Source organism: Trichoplax adhaerens, genomic scaffold (assembly GCF_000150275.1).
Source record: "Trichoplax adhaerens TRIADscaffold_2 genomic scaffold, whole genome shotgun sequence".
Classification (NCBI taxonomy): domain Eukaryota; kingdom Metazoa; phylum Placozoa; class Uniplacotomia; order Trichoplacea; family Trichoplacidae; genus Trichoplax; species Trichoplax adhaerens.
This window is the reverse complement of record NW_002060944.1, coordinates 6,972,066-6,991,621: the sequence shown is the minus strand read 5'-3', so window position 1 is coordinate 6,991,621 and position 19,556 is coordinate 6,972,066. Positions and strand designations below refer to the sequence as shown.

At 33.3% G+C, this 19,556-nt stretch overlaps 4 protein-coding genes across 4 annotated transcripts in view; 2 read left to right on the top strand and 2 right to left on the bottom strand.

The window, feature by feature from the left end:
* TRIADDRAFT_53712 (uncharacterized protein) overlaps positions 1 to 4,720 on the top strand; it is a gene marked incomplete at both ends in the record, with an annotated part of 5,046 nt that extends 326 nt beyond the window's left edge. Inside the window, 14 exons of the mRNA XM_002110061.1 lie at positions 816 to 923; positions 1,507 to 1,586; positions 1,959 to 2,055; positions 2,206 to 2,261; positions 2,376 to 2,491; positions 2,731 to 2,738; positions 2,786 to 2,832; positions 2,972 to 3,037; positions 3,317 to 3,361; positions 3,483 to 3,560; positions 3,807 to 3,975; positions 4,124 to 4,187; positions 4,375 to 4,515; positions 4,640 to 4,720. Of these exons, the coding sequence (XP_002110097.1) occupies positions 816 to 923; positions 1,507 to 1,586; positions 1,959 to 2,055; positions 2,206 to 2,261; positions 2,376 to 2,491; positions 2,731 to 2,738; positions 2,786 to 2,832; positions 2,972 to 3,037; positions 3,317 to 3,361; positions 3,483 to 3,560; positions 3,807 to 3,975; positions 4,124 to 4,187; positions 4,375 to 4,515; positions 4,640 to 4,720 (1,156 nt within the window). The remainder of the gene's footprint in view (positions 1 to 815; positions 924 to 1,506; positions 1,587 to 1,958; positions 2,056 to 2,205; positions 2,262 to 2,375; positions 2,492 to 2,730; positions 2,739 to 2,785; positions 2,833 to 2,971; positions 3,038 to 3,316; positions 3,362 to 3,482; positions 3,561 to 3,806; positions 3,976 to 4,123; positions 4,188 to 4,374; positions 4,516 to 4,639) is intronic.
* A 1,156-nt stretch (positions 4,721 to 5,876) lies between these two features.
* TRIADDRAFT_53711 (uncharacterized protein) lies at positions 5,877 to 6,308 on the bottom strand (the record flags this gene model as incomplete). Its single annotated transcript, XM_002109521.1, has 1 exon — positions 5,877 to 6,308. The coding sequence occupies one exon, from the start codon at positions 6,306 to 6,308 to the stop codon at positions 5,877 to 5,879; it is 432 nt and encodes a 143-aa protein (XP_002109557.1).
* Positions 6,309 to 8,960: 2,652 nt separating this feature from the next.
* TRIADDRAFT_53710 (uncharacterized protein) lies at positions 8,961 to 14,055 on the top strand (the record flags this gene model as incomplete). The annotated part of the gene is made up of 9 exons (XM_002110060.1): positions 8,961 to 9,176; positions 11,991 to 12,224; positions 12,630 to 12,683; positions 13,047 to 13,139; positions 13,308 to 13,356; positions 13,487 to 13,581; positions 13,659 to 13,729; positions 13,871 to 13,985; positions 14,029 to 14,055. The coding sequence occupies 9 exons, from the start codon at positions 8,961 to 8,963 to the stop codon at positions 14,053 to 14,055; spliced, it is 954 nt and encodes a 317-aa protein (XP_002110096.1).
* A 1,375-nt stretch (positions 14,056 to 15,430) lies between these two features.
* TRIADDRAFT_53709 (uncharacterized protein) lies at positions 15,431 to 18,714 on the bottom strand (the record flags this gene model as incomplete). The annotated part of the gene is made up of 6 exons (XM_002109520.1): positions 15,431 to 15,455; positions 16,179 to 16,246; positions 16,477 to 16,553; positions 17,583 to 17,656; positions 17,817 to 17,858; positions 18,698 to 18,714. The coding sequence occupies 6 exons, from the start codon at positions 18,712 to 18,714 to the stop codon at positions 15,431 to 15,433; spliced, it is 303 nt and encodes a 100-aa protein (XP_002109556.1).
* Positions 18,715 to 19,556: the final 842 nt, after the last annotated feature.

Genomic DNA, 19,556 nt, shown 5'->3' with positions numbered 1-19,556 from the left:
ATATGGCTAAATTTTTCTTTTATAGTACTTTGCCCATTACTACGAATTTTAATTTTCTCATTCAAAATAACATTCAAAGAATAATTACCACCGTACTATTAAACAGCTGAAGTTATACTTTAATAAATGCACGAGTAATTCTATCCGATGTAAGAATTACTGATATGATCTGATTTATTTGTAAGCTAACTACTAATTGGCCGCCCCAATCCAGAGCTTTCTGATACATGCATGATAGTAATTATTTTAGAAGATAAGTTAAGGTAGCTGTTCTTATATCGAGGATTTTATCGAACGATTTATTAACATTAACGTTAATCACTATAGACCAAGAGCGATTATTATTTTATATTTACTAGCAATAAATTAAGATTATTTAATTATCCATTCATTTCAACTATATTATATTCAATAGCCTTCTACTTCTTCTTTTGATGATATCATATAGTTATTGTAGGTAAACGCAGTTTTTAATTAAACGTTACTACGGCATTACTACAAAGTTAGAATTAAAACTTCAAAATTTTCCTTATACGGATCAGTATAAAACACTACCGACAAGTTACCGATAGCCTATCCATCAGTTCTTATACTATTTACTTATGTTATAGAATACTTTTATAAAAAATATTGTAAAGCATTACTATCTCATTACAACATTAGTCTGACATTTATGCGATGATTTAATGTCATTTAATGATTGTAGATTAGTATTATATAGTTATTTTCATTAGCAAGAAAGATAATATGATACACTAAGCCAGTACATTTGAGATAAAAATGTAAATCGTTTTTTTTCTCCTGCGCCATTACAGTTTAGCAATTTTATACGGAATATTCGCAATATCCAAGTGGTTTGGACCAATTATTACGGATTTTCTTGGTATTAAATTAAGTTGTCTAATTGCTGGAGCTTGCTATTGGTGAGTTAAGAGCCAAGGCTATCGAATTCAATATCTTGCATAACGTAAAATTTGATATACATATAAAACGATAATTCTAAGAGAGCTTGTTAGTTGTTAAATCGAAGTGTAAATAGTGATATCGACAAGGTTATTGTGTAGAGGTAGAGGTAGTCATTGATCAGAATTCGAACTAGCTACACTTTAAGTACTACTATTCACATACAGATATTGAAAAACATAAAATAATTCTCATCCAGTATCACTTATATTTTCTTTAATAAGCAGTGTAAAGTTCGCATGAAAGTCCAGTAGTACTTTCTTCTCTTGTCTACCGTACAGTATATACAGTAATTTGATATGATTTCATAAGCAAAATAATGCTGTAAAGTGCTTTATATCTCATAACTACTAGTTTAGTATGAAATGAAATAAAATATTACTCTATCTAAAAATTTTTCAGTGTAGTGGCAACTTAATAATTCTGACATAGATGAAAACAACATCGAATATGAGTCACTAATGAGTGATTAACATTAATAGATTAAAGTGTTCTATCGAGTTTATTATATTTCTTGTTTGTATATTTATATTCGCGTGTTAGTTTTTACATGGTCTCGTTTATCTACCCGTTCATTGAAACTATCTATATTGCAGCCGCACTCACTGGACTTGCCGGTGGAGGTAGGGTTCACGTGCATCTTTTATCTCAATATATTTACAAACAGATTTGATTTTCAATGACTATAGTTTACCTTAATTTGACGAACACGTTTGATGATTTTATTATTGTAAATCTTATGAATTATTCTTTCTAATAAATTATTTACGTAAGACAATAACATCTTTTTCCTGATGGAATACAACGTACACAATATAAACTATACAAGCATATTTATTAGCATTTGTTAAGATTTGGTGTACTGTAATTTATGAGTTTTTGACTATGCATTATGGTAAACATCATTTTACTACTGAGAGTACCTTCATCAATACTTAGTGAAAGGAATAAATCTGTCATTGTGTAAACCACCTTGGATCTTTTCTATTTTGTAGTACTTTGGACAGCTCAAGCTAATATTGTGATATCCAGTACTGATACCAAGCATTCGAAAAGGGATGGTCGTATCTTTTGGGGTTGTATGCAATTTAGGTACATTACAAATATTTCAATCATAAAAAAAATAATTACTGTTAGACACTAATAAATCTTCCTCTGTGTAAAAAACAAGTAAGAATAGAGATGTAAAGTTTAATTTCTTTGTTACCGTTTAATCTTAATTTTATATTCCATCTATTTCAGTCGTTTATTGGGTAACGTATTCTTGGTGTGGATACTAAGTGGTACCAAGGCAATAGGTCTGGTTCTTTTTTAACTTTTTGCATTCGATTAAAGTTATACTTCATGCTAATATAGACACTGTATTAACTTATTTGTAAAAAATTTATTGAGGACTTATCATTATTATCTAGGTCAAAATCAACGAATATTACTGTATATTGTCTTAGCAGTGGCATGTGGCGTCGGTTCAGTTTTACTTCTATTTATTTTCCCGACTAAATTTATAGAGAAATCAAAGGGTGATGAGGTAAATTAGTCACATATTAGGTTCACTTGTAATTTAAGCTTACTATGAAGATAAGCTTCGTTTTAAATTAAATTAATACTGGGATAACCTTCAATATAATTTTCTTCTTTTTTCTTATGTCGGACAACACAGAGAGCACAACTTAAGGGAGACGATGAGTAATTTTATTTTTCAATTTTGTATTGTCCAAAGTCGTAGCATACGTACTTAACTGCACAATATTATATGTTAATGCATAGAATGTTATGTAAGCTAACTATAAATTTATCATATCCTTAATGATTATAATTATAGGACCGAAACACTATCGGATAAAATTCTTAATCCCTTTAAATTATTCCGTAAGAATGTTTATATTTACTTTAATACAGTATAGAAATGATTTTTTATTTTCATTTACATAATCAACTAAGAAGCAGATAAATAATTCAAAATAGTAAATGAGATCTTTATTGTTATCTTCTTGTCAAATCTGCGTAGACCTAAGTATGAAGACTTTCTTCAACTCGAACGCTGTTTGGTTGGTTTTTATATTTGTTTATACAGGTTAGTGTTGATGAGCAAGTGGGCATGTAATATGAAACAATTGAATATTGGCTTTATTTCAACGAACTAGTCTACAATAGAAGTCTTTTAGAGTTATCCATGTTAATCAAATCTATTAATTATGTGTGGGATTATTTACAATCATGTAATTTCTAATAATCATTAAATAAGAATTATTATAATTAGTAAGATTTTAAATTTTGTCATTGGACAAGGAATCAAAGTACTGAATTACGTAATAGCATTTGTTTCAATTCATTTCTTTATTTTTTAATTTAGGCTTTGCATTTGGTTTCTACAGTACTACATACATGACGTGCATTGGTTGGTATTATAGAATGAATAAAAATTATATTTGAACTGAATATTTACTCAATATGGAACAGCTAACTGTGATTAATATACTTCACAAGATTAATAAAATATGAAAACCCTTACCCTCTAGGTAATACCAAGCTGTTTGCGAACCCAGATGAATTTATTGGCATAGCGGGTATCATTTTAGGGATAGGAGAAATTATTGGTAAGAGAAATTGCTCGTGTGATTTGTAGCTTTTCATACCTAGTGTTTTTCTTTATACTGTTAACGTGTGTATGCAAGATACTTATTATACGTGTGTACAATTATCCCTGTTATAACTTATGCATATTTAGGCAATGTAATTATAAGAGTAGAAATACTGGTTGATGGTTTTTCTAAACGTAATGGAATACCTTAGTCACACTGTGATCATTGTATTGAGAATATATATTTATATGTTATTCACAGGTGGGAGTCTGTTTGGTATCGCTGGAGAGAAGAAGCTATGTGGGCGCATCTCCATAATATGCATTGGTCTCCTTTTTCATCTTTTTTCATATGCATTTATATACTTTAATGTGCCCTTTAAATCACCGTTCATGGAAACTTATGAAAATGCATTCTGGGGAAAACCTAGGTATACTTGAATTATAATTATCGTTAGTTAATCTTTACTTCTTTTGCTATACACTTTTTTAAGTCCTGTAATCTTGATCTCATTAAATACGGTATTTATTAACCCTGACATCTGTCTATTTTTCTTTTCCTTTGACTAAATTGCGTAGTTTTTTAATGGCTGCTACCTGTGCCTTCTTTTTGGGATTAGGTGATAGCTGTTTTTATTCTCAGGTAAAGTACGATGGTAAAATACTCGTACTACATTGCCGATACAGTGCAAGATTTTCGATTTGTGATTAATTCCGTATATTAGTTTACATATACTGTATGCCAGTATACACGCATATCTAATCTCTTTGCCTGATATACCCTTCTATGAAGTTCTACTTAAGATTTTTACTACTGCTATTGCATTTAGATCTATTCCATTCTTGGAGAAATTTTTGAATCGAATAGCCCACTAGTGTTTGAAGTCTTTACCTTCATACAATCGTTATCAATAGCTGGATTCTTTTTATTGAGCCTATCAACAACTTTACATCTTCTGACGATAATTATTGTAAGTATCTTAATCTCTGTTTTTAATTACTATACATATTTTCAAGCTATATTCTATTACTTATTGGATCCAGTTTGCCTTTCTTGATGTGATTACTTATAACTGATATTAAAAAATATTCTAGGCTGCTGTAGGTGTCGTCGGTGTTATAACATTCTTCATCGCTGAGTATCAAATACGTTCTGCAGCAAAACGAGAATTATAAAGGGCATAATTATAATCGATTTTGATCATATGCTATTTAAATGTCTCTAAAAGATCACTATAAATTTATTTATATTTCATCTATTTGTCTAATTGATTTTTGCAAATTTTATAAAAAATGGTATTCTAATTTTGAGCTCTGAAACTGCAATAATGCTATTATTGTACTGTACTTTTTATTCTTTTAAAGCTACTTTAACTTTTACATCTTTGCTATATGGAATTGTGTCACTGCTTGTATATTGCTAATTTGTAGAATGAATACTTAATATGATGTTAAGTGGATAAAGCTATGGTATGTATAAAATGTTGTTTAATTAATCATGTCTATACAGTAGGGTAATGATACTCTCTAGATAAACAGAAAGATAGATAACCCAAACTCACGCACGTAGAGGTAAAAGAGAAAAACAGGTGCTTTTTCCTCTGTGCTGATGCATTATAGATATTTTGAAGAATAATAATTTAATATGGTAATCACCACAGATTGCAATATTGTATAAAGCCTTTATTAAAACAGATCTGGATACTATATTTCATTACAGTTCAATAAACTTTCACTGATACCACTATGTCGAAATATCCAGCGTGATTAAATAGGTAGAGTTGAAGTTGAATCAGAAGATGCGTTTAGAACATATTTTTATTATTGCATACTCTCTACCTATTTTCGTGCTCAGTATGCATTATAGCAATGATTTCACTGCTAACGTAGATGGATGGTACAGTAAGTATAGCATATCGATGAAATTTGTAATACGTGCGTACAGTCGATGAGGATTAATTAATAAGATTACTTTAATTGAACTGATTATACTGTGCATCCATCATTGGCAGCAGTCTCAGCAATAGAGAGCTCTACTTGTTGCTCTGACAGCAAGGGCCCTATCGAACTTGAGTTCGTGCATGCGCATTCTTACTATAATTCTAGTCAATCCGTCATTTTTCATGAAAGAGTGTACAATTTTGAAAGTTTTCGACGATTACTATTAAGATTAAGATTTACAATATCTTATGATGGTGATAAATAGTGGATGAATATTGCTATTACCATAATTGTATTTTCTTTTAATGGTATGCTAGACTGTCATTATTCAGTATAGCATTACTGTCATCCTATTGAAATGGATGGAGCTAGTGAGGCGGAATTGTCACTGTTAATATTGCAAGCTAAGATGATGATAAGAAAATTGGAAGCCGTTGCGTAAATAGACACGATGAGCGTCATGGCGTGTGTATCCAGTATCGAGGTGAAGCATGGCATAGCCTTGGTGTTTGGCTAATTTGTTTACATGTTGAAGTAGTGTACTGCCATAGCCTTTCTGACGATGAACAGAACGCGTTGATAAATCATCAATATAAATACATTTTCCCCATGCAAGAGTGGTCATATCACGATAACCAATGACCGCAGCGGCTGCATTGGGATCGTCTTGATCGAAAATGGCACCTATGGTATAGCCTTCTTTCTGTTGTTGGATAACTTGATTAACAAATGATTCTGCATCTACTAAGTGTGGTCGAAGTTCTTTATAAGCATCAAAGCATTTGATGATATCTTGAGGTTCTTTGATAGCAACAACTTCCATGTTGATGTTGCACCTGATGGAGTGCCAGTGCAGTCGAGGCCTACTGTAGGGAAAGTGGCGAGGTGGTGACAGTACAGTACAGTACAGTACTGTACTGTAGCAAGACTGTACAGTAGGCCCAGCCATAATAACCCCGATTCCTCAGATACTCAGCGTAAATAGCTTAAACGATGATACATTATTCTAGGAGTCTGCACCTTAAATTTCATGCGATTATTCAAAGAGTAATATAGTAGAGTAGAGTACTGTACTACTAGTATGTAATGCGTTTTCTTGGATATGTTTGAATAGTAAAACGCTTCAAAAAGATCAATAGGTAGGTCTCTGATTGTCATTATAGAAGGTTACCTGCTAAGTCAAGAGCAATCCGTACATATTCAAACTGTGCATTGGCAATCCCTTTGTACAAATTGCAGCAAAAATTGTCAAATCGAATGTACAGTATGGGATCACGTCGTACTTTATAGTACTGTCTAGTACAGTACAGGGTATAGAAATTTTTAATGCAGATTTTAAAAAACAAATCATACGATCTAAACTGGATAACACCTATAAAATTTTAATTTTATTTTACGCGTTTTCTCAAGAGTAAGCCATAAGAATATGCACTGATTGACAGTACTGTGTGAAAGAAATTCTACACACTGTAGACTGTAGACTGTACAGTACTGTACACTCAGGGACTACAGCCAATCGGCGTCCAGAACAACTCAAAGGAAAGCGCGAGTTGGATTGCTCCATTGATGGACAATGGACAGTTGGACATATGGGACAGGTTGTGCCATCATGACATTGATTGAAAGTGATTTGAAACACGACAGTAGACGGACAGATGGATGCAATCGAGGCAAAACTGGATAACACATGGTGTACAGTATACAGTTTTTGACGGGTTTTCCAATGAAATACTGTACAGTAAGCCATCAAAATATGCAGTGATTCATCAGAAAGAAATTCTACACACTGTACAGTGTACTGTATACTCAGGGCGTCCAGAACAACTCAAAGGAAACCGCGAGTTAGATTGCGACATTGATGGACAATGGACACATACTAAGACAGGTTGTCCCATCATGACATTGATTGAACACGACAGTATACGGACAGATGGATGCAATCGAGGCAAAACTGGATAACCTATACAGTACACAGTTTTTGACGGGTTTTCCAATAAAATGCTGTACAGTAAGCCATCAAAATATGCAGTGATTCATCTGAAAGCAATTCTACACACTGTACAGTGTACTGTATACTCAGGGCGTCCAGAACAACTCAAAGGAAACCGCGAGTTAGATTGCGACATTGATGGACAATGGACACATACTAAGACAGGTTGTCCCATCATGACATTGATTGAACACGACAGTATACGGACAGATGGATGCAATCGAGGCAAAACTGGATAACCTATACAGTACACAGTTTTTGACGGGTTTTCCAATAAAATACTGTACAGTAAGCCATCAAAATATGCAGTGATTCATCTGAAAGCAATTCTACACACTGTACAGTGTACTGTATACTCAGGGCGTCCAGAACAACTCAAAGGAAACCGCGAGTTAGATTGCGACATTGATGGACAATGGACACATACTAAGACAGGTTGTCCCATCATGACATTGATTGAACACGACAGTATACGGACAGATGGATGCAATCGAGGCAAAACTGGATAACCTATACAGTACACAGTTTTTGACGGGTTTTCCAATAAAATGCTGTACAGTAAGCCATCAAAATATGCAGTGATTCATCTGAAAGCAATTCTACACACTGTACAGTGTACTGTATACTCAGGGCGTCCAGAACAACTCAAAGGAAACCGCGAGTTAGATTGCGACATTGATGGACAATGGACACATACTAAGACAGGTTGTCCCATCATGACATTGATTGAACACGACAGTATACGGACAGATGGATGCAATCGAGGCAAAACTGGATAACCTATACAGTACACAGTTTTTGACGGGTTTTCCAATAAAATACTGTACAGTAAGCCATCAAAATATGCAGTGATTCATCTGAAAGCAATTCTACACACTGTACAGCGTACTGTATTGTACACTCAAGGACTACAGCTAGACCTGACTACAGCTAATCGGCGTCCAGAACAACTCGAAGGAAACTCCGAGTTGGATTGGCACATGGATGGACGGACAATGGACACATGGGACAGGTTATCCCATCATGACATTGTTGAAAGACGATAGTGTACGTACAGACGGACACCATCGAGGTCCAAAAAATGAGTTGATAGTAGGGGAATACAACTGTATTCATGAAAGGAAAGGAATGACAGTACAGTAGTATGAATTTACAGTCGCCTCTCCGTCCATCGTTTCATTCAGATTCGTCATTATTTCATACAGTATTCTATATTGTATGTCTACTTACTGTATCTAGTCTGCTGATTTTACTGTTTGTAATCTTCGGACCGACAGTACTCCTGGACAGTGGTACTGTACCTGTGTCCAGAACAGTACTGTAGCCAGGAAAGAAAAGGAGACAATGAAAAGTACTGTAGACCGCGTGAATGCTTGGGCACTGTAGAAAGGCCACGTGATCCATCCATCCACTGTACAAAGGAGCTGTCCAACTCGCCTTCACGTGATACATCCAACATCCATCGCGACGAATCCGCTGATCAACATGTCGTCAGTTCCAACAGCTGAGAGCAGAATTTCAGTTATCCCTGGGCTCGATGGAGACTTACCCAGTGAACGAGCATCCCTTCCCGATTCGTTAACGACTAAAAAGATTGTATCTGTCATCAATTCCTCTTCTAATCTTGAAGAAGGGAGCGATAACGTAGATCAAATCAATCAAGAAGAATCATCTCAAATGGGGGCACAATCGGACAATGCGGTAAGCAACGCCAACACTCCATCACTATTGTGTTTGATGGAATAGTTGACAATCTAGCCTAAAGCTACACCAATCAGTAGAATAAAGTTCAAGCATCATCGTCATCATTGCTCAATAACATCATTGACCTCTATCTTTATCCAACGCTACAATTATTCATTAATCAATCATATCATGGTAGGTTAATCAACTTTATTTCCATGCTAAATCTTCATCATCACCATGATGGAGACAAGTAATCTTTACTCTACAGTTCAACATCAGAATCAACTTCAAGTATCATCGTCATCACTGCACAATAACATCATTGACATGTCTCTCTATTCCAACAGTACAATTATTAATTAATCAATATCATGGTAGGCTAATCAACTTGATTTCAATGCTAAATCTCCATCATTGTCATGATGGAGACAAGTAATCTTTACTTAACATTTCAACATCATTCTCCTTCTCCATTGGTTGATGATGCTACCACTTCAAGATCCCATCAACACGATGGCAAAATCATTCAATCACATTATCCCTAGTAAAACCATGTTCAACATTGGATGCTACCATCATCATCATTTTATTCTTTTCAGTACAGCTAAATAGAAAATACCCCACCATGATCAATCGTATCATGGACTATATTGTCCTCTTTGCAAGGCTAAAATCAATATTATACCCATCACAGTACTGTCTATTCACCAATCGATCTTGCATCACATATCCGGTAGCACAAAAACGATCAACGTGTCGTAATCACCTTGAGATAATTTCCCTGCTGTAATCGATTTGATAGACGTTAGCGCTGGATCACATTGACTCAGATGGTAAAAAAAAAAAAGACACATCGTTCAAAGAGGAGATCAAGAGTAACCCATAACGATATCCTTTAACTTTGTATGTTTTCATTAAAATCAAGACGAGGTACATCTTCCCATCTACTCTATGAAAATACGGAATGCATGCACGTAGTAGAATCGAGATCAATGAGTCTATGCGATCATCAGATGATTTGGATAGGATAGGAGAAAAGAGAGACATAAACCCTCTAACCTAGCACATTTTACTTAAGTAAACGTCATTCCGATCACATTTATTCAATGACAACGTCGACTAGTAAGGCAGGGATCAACCAATTCTATATAGTATAGCCATATTGAGATGATTTTAGTATGACATTACACTAATTGAAGAATATGTAGATCCAGCGAGACAAGGAGATCAACCCTCTTACCTTATACTTTTATGATAATAACGTTATGGAAGAAATTTTGTCCACCACTTCCATAATGAGCTTAAAGTCTTTATAACTCAGTTGATGAGCATTTTACTCCTACACAACATACGACTTGATCGACCTGCAGTTAGAACAAGAGTTCTAGTGGATAACATTAACCCTTGAAACTTGACATTCTTGCTTTTCTAGACTACTAGTTTAAATATAATAATTCTACAACATTTCTTGAATCTCTCATGTAGTTTCATGATCAGTTTATGAGACATCAAGTACATCTATCTTTCCAGAAAGTCAATCTCATTTTTAGATGCATGGAATAATGCCATATCTGAAATTGAAATTTGAACTACTTGTACTTATTCAATCTATTCGATTACATCTACATACACGTATACTTCTTATTGCTACTTACTAGAAGACGCGAGATATGATGTAGTGGTAGACTACTACCGGAATAAGAATACTCCCCCAAAATGACACAGCGTTATCGTGGTAGATAATACTGACTGGTCAATGTAGAATTGCATTGGGACGGGAGATTTATAGAGTAGTCAGTTTTACAATAATTAGCAAGATGTATAGTCTGTTCAATCCCATTTTCTGTATGTGTAGAGGATTTATACCCTCATTGAATATAAGCTGCCGATAAAATTGCGATATTCTTTATACTAATACTCTGATAACGCCTTAAACTGGGGTGTAATTTATAGTTAGCGATACTTCTACTAGATAGAATACAGTTTTGATTGAAAGTATAGATCATCGTAAATTTCGAACAAACTATAGTACCTGGTAATAAAGAGAAGAGAGGTTTTCCTTGGTGAAATGCTCATCTTTGACTGTAATCAACGCCAAAATATCCATCCTTTTAACTGAACACTTGCAGATACTGCAGTGTGATATAACATAAAGTGACAATGTAACAGATCATCGAATCCTTTATCAATTAGCCGTGGTGTTATAGGTAAAATCAACAAAACTGTAATTGGGTTTATAATGTCTTCCTTAAATGGAATAATACTTGTTTTATCATATTTCTGTCGAAAATATGATGATAAAGTAAGCTTTGAGGCGATAGAGGGTTAGATAGATACGAATACACACTGTACAATGTAACGACCGGCAAAATATGTAGATGGTGTAACTAATGGATTTCATAACACGATGTACTGCAATGAAACACAGTTTTTATCAATTTCCCTTCGTAACGAATAAAGGGATCAAAATTTTCATGGCATACGGGTACATCTAACTAAAAAATAGATCAAGTTGTCTTTAATTGGAAGTGATGGCTACGTTTCACTGTGCCTATGGACACGATGGTGCCTGTAAAGGATATTGAATTACTATGTTTATTTCCATTCAATTATTTCAACATCACAAAGTTAGAATTATGGCACTTACTGCTACATGCTAGTTAACTTTTATGTCAATACGAAAGTCATAATTAATAAGATATTATAACAACAGTATCATAACAAGATTTTTTTCTGTTCTAATTTCGATTAATTTTTGATTGTAATCCGCAATTCTTACAGTAATGTCTTATTTGATTTCTTCGTACAATTATACCAATTCATGAATAGAAATCACCAACAGAGACAAACTGGAATCACAGCCATCAAGAACCTCACAATGATCAGGCTGGATACACGTATCAAGAGCAGCAATGGGATAAGCCCCATGATTCTTATCAATCACAAGCACCCAAACAAGGAAAATGGCCAGCAAAGGATGATGATGCCTCGAATCACAGAAGGTTACATGTTAGCAATATTCCATTTCGATATCGTGATGGAGATTTACGAAATATGTTTGAGGTTAGTTGGATATTTTCGTAGTGTAGCAAGCATTAACTATTATCTCAGTGCATTAGCGATAATTTAGCAGAACTACACAATTTTGCGTCTAAACTAGTTCCTCTAGAATTGACGCAATGATAACATGAATTGAGTTTAATCTTGCAACTACTGATCGATTTAATCTAAACTAAATTATTTACAAAGTGATAGTGCAGGAGTCACCTTAGTCTTTTAAATTAGCAGTGGTCACAAAAGTCTAGAACTGACGTAATGATAATACAGGAGTCATGTTATCATCTAATTAGCAATTGATACAAAATTAATGCAATATCTAGTTAAAAGAAACTGATGGCTCATGGAATAATTTTTAAAGATAATCAGACTATACTGTAATGGTAATTATTGATGCATTTACACTTTCAGCGATTTGGTAACATTGAAGACGTAGAAATTATTTTTAATGAAAGAGGATCGAAAGTGAGTAAAGGCACAATGAATGGATAGGATGTTATCTTCACGGATAGTATTTTATGGAACTTTAGTGCACTATTTTGCTATTCTAGATTTAAGGGAGCGACATTTGATAGAATTGTAGTTTGAGCGTAGTCCGGTGTATAGAACAGTATAACTATTCATTTAAAATGTGAAAATCTACCTCCAAATCGTTCATACCCATGTAGCTGCTTAACCGTATCATAATTCTTTGTTAGAACTTAATTATTGATTTACTCAAAGCTAGCTTGAGGTAGCCTCCAGCGATAATGGTTGTTAGCATTATAAGTAATGACTGAATGTATTAATTAGCAAAGTGATTTATTGACTTTGCTTGTTCCCGTATAGGGATTTGGTTTTGTAACATTTATCAACCCGGAAGATGCTAAAGGTGCTAAAGAGGATATACACGGTAAATCCGTGGACGGCAGAATATTGGAGGTAAAGGCTTGAAGTGACGTAAATGGGGATACCTCAGTTAATTTATCATAAAAAGAAAAGTAGTATACTAACTTGTAAGATACTTTAGATATATACTGTAATGGCGATATCATAATATTAGCTTGTTGGTTACGCTTTACTTAGTTATGAAATTGAATACATTTACAGGTAAATTATGCGACTCCTAAAGCTTTCAATGCACCGCGTGGACGTGGAGGTAGTCAAGTTTTAAATATATTTTATTTATGCTACATGACTTCTATGAATGAGATAATTTCTAAATTACACCCTGAATTATCAAAGATTGTGCGTTACTAAAATGAACGCTTTAATTTTGCCATTTACAGGCAGAGGTGGTGGTAGACGTTGGACAGGAGGACGCGGTGGCTACGATTCCTACAGAGAGCAGCATGGTCGTGCGCCACCCTCATACAATTCAAATGTGAGACAAGTGAATGCAAATATTATTTTAAACTTTTTCTTAATTATATTCATAAATCGTATGAATTGTTGCTGTAGATGATGCCACCTTATGAACAACCATACCCATCTCATATGTACGAATATAATCCCCATTATCAGTCTTACGGGTAAGTAGATGTCTGGTCACAGTGCAGTTGCTACATTGTAAATATTTAGATCGCAGGAATCGTAAAATTTTTTACAGTTATTGCACTTGCTCCAATTTGATTTACAAATATTTTTATTTTATCCCTAAATTTCTAATTTAGATATGGTCGGGATGTTAATGATTACGGAGATTTTAGAGGACATAGGCCCGGGGCCTCTGATCAACATTATTATGAAAATTATGGAGATCATTATAATCCATCATCATACCATCATGTAAGATTTTTATCAATAATTGATTTCAATTCCTAAATTGTAGTTGCTTGGAGACTTACAATCAGCTTAATTTTTAGGGTGCTAATTACAGGAATAATAATTCATCTTCGGGTTACCGCTATGCACCCTATTAATACAGTCTTACACAGCCACCAATTTGGATTTTTTCTGGACATGTATTATGACGCGATCATGGAGCAATCTTATATAGTACCAATCGCTAATTTTTGAATTTAACTACAATTCCCAAGGAACATTTGTAGCTTTAGCATCATTGAGAGTAAATTGCAGTCGTTATGAAGTGGATGTATATAAAAATCATGTACAATTTGATCCCTGTGGATTTTATCGAAAATTTGAGTTTAAGTAATTAATCATTATGCACAGTGAGCCCAGCTGTATAATCATTCAAAGAAACACCTAAATATTAATAATTGGCACTTATAACTATGGGCAGAATCATCATTATTATAAAATGTATTGTGACCCTAATCCATTCAATAACTAAAAATGATGATCTTTTGTATCGTATCCATCTCAGCTTACTGTAGTTTATAAATCAGATTGACGTTTTATTTATATATGTAAGATTTTCCTCTTAACTATAGACTTTTGATCAAATACTTTTACGTATAAATCAATCATATAGTACTTTTAAGTGCTATATAGCGCTTCACTGTTTTGTCAGTGCAGTATTATTTACTTCATTTCTTATTAAGGTTTAGCTAGACATCAATACCAAATTCATGTTTTGTGGTCTATAACATGCAACTGCCTTGTTTTACCCTTGTTAAATACAGTAATTACTTTTCAGCGTGTGATATTAGATTATTTGTACTGTATTCTTATCAATGTATATAACATCTTCATTGTAATAAAGAATTTCAATCATTAGAGCTTGATGTAATAGTCTGACGTTATTGTTTATGATTTTTCTTTGCGTACGAATGGCAACGGTAGTGTACTGTATGTATATAGTACAGTGTATATGAAACATACTGCAATCAAAAGCACCTTAAGAACTTATTTAAGTCAGTATTGTCAATATTGTGATGCTAGCAAATGATTTCATTTTGTCAGAATCTAAATTATATTCTTTGAAATTATGATAATTATGGGATACATTGGTGGCAAAATGTCTTTCAAAAATTTTGCTAAAGTACTCGTTTCATCGTATGGCTAGAAATACAGCTACATTCTTTATTAATTTCAGGAAGTAAGCACAGATAATGAATCACACTATAATACATATATATATACTCGTATATACTGTACGTTAAGAAGACAGTACAGTACATTGATCTACAGTCAAAAAATTTGAAACAATATGATCAGTACAGTTAATAACTATCACATTATATTTGATACAAGATGCAAGTATATCATTCATTTTGATTACGGTACCATTGTACAAATGTACATCGTAGGTATATGCCTTCTAAAGCCTATTTCGAATTAATGACTCTTAGCCTTTAGTTAATAAAAATATGCACTTATGTAAATAATACCGATCAAAAAATTTCTTGTTTCGAGCAGGGTTAATTTACATTGACATTTTCTGATATCGGCAAACTTATTTATAACTTTAGCAATGATATAAGGAGCAAATGTCTGGTCGATCTATTTCTCAGTAACATTGAATAAAGTATAGTCAACTTAAAAGTGTACCGATAAAAGTAAGGCATCTTTCCCTCCATACGAGAGCATTTACGTAAATTATATTCATAGATATGTTCGGGATGCTAACGAGAGACACTATCATTCAGACGTTGCTAGACAACACTCAAAGCCATACGTCTAATCTATAAATACATAAATACAATTAAGCTTCTCCAATTTTAAATATTAGTGTCGCCATGTCGCTACGATAGAAATAAATAATATTCGGCTTACAGTACAGTACGCACATCATATTAGTATGTAAGCTACAGTAGGACTAATAAATAAGCGTAACTACTTTAGCCGTTGTTAGATTTAGACCGACGACGGAAGAAATTCAAATATAGTAGATGACAGAATATCGTAAGGGTAACGTAATTAAAGTTCGCACTTTATCTGGAGAAACTCAGATATTTTCTCAGCGATTTTATAATGTTTGCTGCAGAAGAAAGTCAAAATAAAAATCATTCAATCGATTCATTCTATAATTAATCAGTAATTAAATAGCATGACTAAGCTGTAATATTTCATTACCTGCAATCTCCAAATGTACTGTTATTGGTTAAAGGCAAGCTATATCCCGGGCTGAAATGTAACATTACCTGAAAAAAAATATAGGAAACTGTATCAAAAAGTCAAGACTATAAAATTTCTTGTAATAGTGGTAAAAGTATTGTCTCGTAGCCATTTTGATAACTAGTTCAATCTATATAGAGCACATTTATATAAAGCTAATATAGTAATCGGATCTAGTAGATACAGCAGAATCATAATAACAGAACAGCATAAAAGATATACGGTAATAAGATTTTTTAAATGATTAATTACTCACTTGATGGCTCATTCCAAAGTATCGCACATTATCGTGTTCGACTGTAACTTCTTGAATTTCACTTATATTTGCAATAACTATACATGTACATAAAGAGATTGATATTAAATATAGCCTTCTATATATCTACACGTTACCATTTCCACGGTTAAGGCTCCTTATATTACAACATCGCAATGGCGATCAAATCCAACACTAATTACTATATCCTAACAAGAGTACTCATAATAAGAGTAACTTCACAAATAGCCAAAGAACGTACTACGAATGTACTAATACGTTTTAGTGTATATAGACTAATAATCTAAATGAAGTATTATATAAAGACAAAGAACTACTAAGTAGACAGTATCAAAGCTGATTACTCTTAGATACTTTGTTAAACTTAATACATTGTTTCTAAGTGTACTTAAATATTTTAGCTAATCTATTAGACTATATCATAGATAATGTACATCATAAGAATTATCAAGTATGTTCCTTCATAAAACCGACAAACACACAAAAGATCAATATTATGGAATTTTCAGAATATAAATCTAGTCCATATAGATTTTATATGAATTTATGACACCGATATAAGGCAATACTTACTATATCGAGCATACGGTAAATTAAATAATCTTTGCATTAGGCTTTGGCTCTTTAACGTGATAGTTCCACATCCATGTTTATCAAAAACGCATTGCTATTGAATATACGCGCATAATTGATAAAAATAAGAAAAAGAGTTTTAATTAGGCCAAATATAAAACATGATTTTGAATTCGTTTTGACAAGATTTATTAAGAACCTCAAGTAACACAACCAAATACTATTGTAGTATCTACCGTACATACGTAATGACCAGTATACAATTTTCTAACTCAATTGATTTTGTGCCAAGCTAAGTCTATGTCACTATAATATCAGGCTATCCACTAGAATTTTGGTACAGTGTAAAGTACATTTCGACATTACAACGAACGTTACGAAAATAAAAAGTTGTTAGATAAGGATAACGGTACTACATTTTCAAAAGAGTTTGTCTCCTATCCCTTTAAATCATACTTGAGTACATTCGTTATTCTTTTTACTTATTTATAGCGTAAGTATGCTGTTCTTACCTCCCAATAGTCTAAGTACATTAGTGCAATTATCACAAAAGTAATCGTATAGGTTAATTTCAAGTATGATCCATCTAGCATTGAGATAGAGTAAATAGAAAATTAGTCCAGTAGGTTAAATAATACGATTTAATCATGATACAGCTACATGGAATCGATAAAGAAGCGATTCCAATGCTAGTAATGAAACAGAAAAATTGATAATATCTAACGGAGCTATTATTATGGACTAACCTGAGCTGTAGTAACTGATGAATAATCCAAATAGTGCGATAACTGTGAAATATTAAGAATAATTAGTAAGGCATTCAACCTGTTATGTAGTAGATAGAGTTTTACAAAAGGATCACGCTACTTGACAACCCGCCCGAGAACTAACAAGCATCAAAATTTTCCTATTTGCGGAACTCTGGTAGTTGATATCATATATAGCCCATTCTACAATACTGCAGACAAGCCTTACGGTGGACTGTAATTGCAAGGCGCAAGCAATATATATGGTGTGTTTTACTTTCAACTGATTCTTCTAATATCCACCTATGTTGTCATTGACGTTCTATTTCGTGTACTGTAAGTGTGCGTTGCTATTTTTACACAGCATTTGCAAACTGCATTAGTTAGGCAGAAGATAGAATGATGTTTTCCCATTTTACTGATGTGATATAACTGATTGACCTTTAAGACAGTTTCTAATATAAAGTGATAAGCAATATCGGAGAGGAAATATGCAAACGTTTATTCATGATAAAATTAACTAAATACGAAAGCTAAAAGAGAGAATGAAATTTTCCATCTTACTGGTGTAACATGATGTCGGTAAGCATTTACGATCAATTCTGCAGTGTACAGGTACTATAGAAGAGGAGATGTGCTGACTTTTGTTAGCATAAAATTACATGATAGCTTGAGATAGAATGATATTTATCCTATTTTACTGGCATACTATACAGTCTATACTGTCGATCAATCTTAGAACAATTGCTAAGTATACGTGTAAAAATAACATACAGTACTGTATTGTAGAAGAAGAATAGGGGAAGACATATTGATTATATACGTATCGCCATTTTGCATTTCCACATTAGCAGAACCATTCTAGACTATTCTATACTTACAGAATGATACCATCCATGATCTCGTGCTTGGATAACGCGATAATATTAATGTTTCTTTGCTTTCGGTATCGATTCTAAGGTACATTATCGCGTAATAATTTTTAACCTAGAATGAATCAATCATCAACCTTTACGTCAGTCAAAATTAAGAGGATCTCTACAATTGCTTGCCATATATTGTAGTCAATCTTTATTTATTCTCAATCGATACAGTCATCAAGCCTATAATAAAGTTATTGATAGCATATAGCTTGCATAGGAAACAGTAATAGTTATACTTCAATCCTGGGTATGATTAACTTGGCGAAGATTACATAACATTACGTCGTTGATATAATTAATTATACATGATAAGCGTATACCTTTGTTCTTCCAAGACTTGCACTGCTGCTCGTTGAGGTTAATTAGTATTCATCTTCGGGCAATAATCTACAATGAAATCACCACAATCAAATCATAAACATGGACAGTATTGCAATGACATAAAGTTGATGATTATAGAAACTGACTTTTGTCATTATTTGCAGTAGTAATTGCTTGAGCTTTAACAGAATTTAATCCTAAGCAGTAGACATCATTAGCAATGGCGTATTCTAATGAGATTGCAATATTTTGATATCCGTATGTCCTACGGTCTGTAGTATACCCACCGTGCAAATAATTGGTCACCCTATTTTGGGGATTTTATACACTTTTTGTTTAAATTTGATGATATAAATTTTGCACGCTGCTCGTAGTCTTGAAAGGACTGTTAACACGAGTATGAATGCATGGTTAATAGTGTCAAAATTTCCACCTACTGTACTGTCTATGAAAGCCATTTCCAATCCTGCATGCTGACATACCTAAATATACTGAA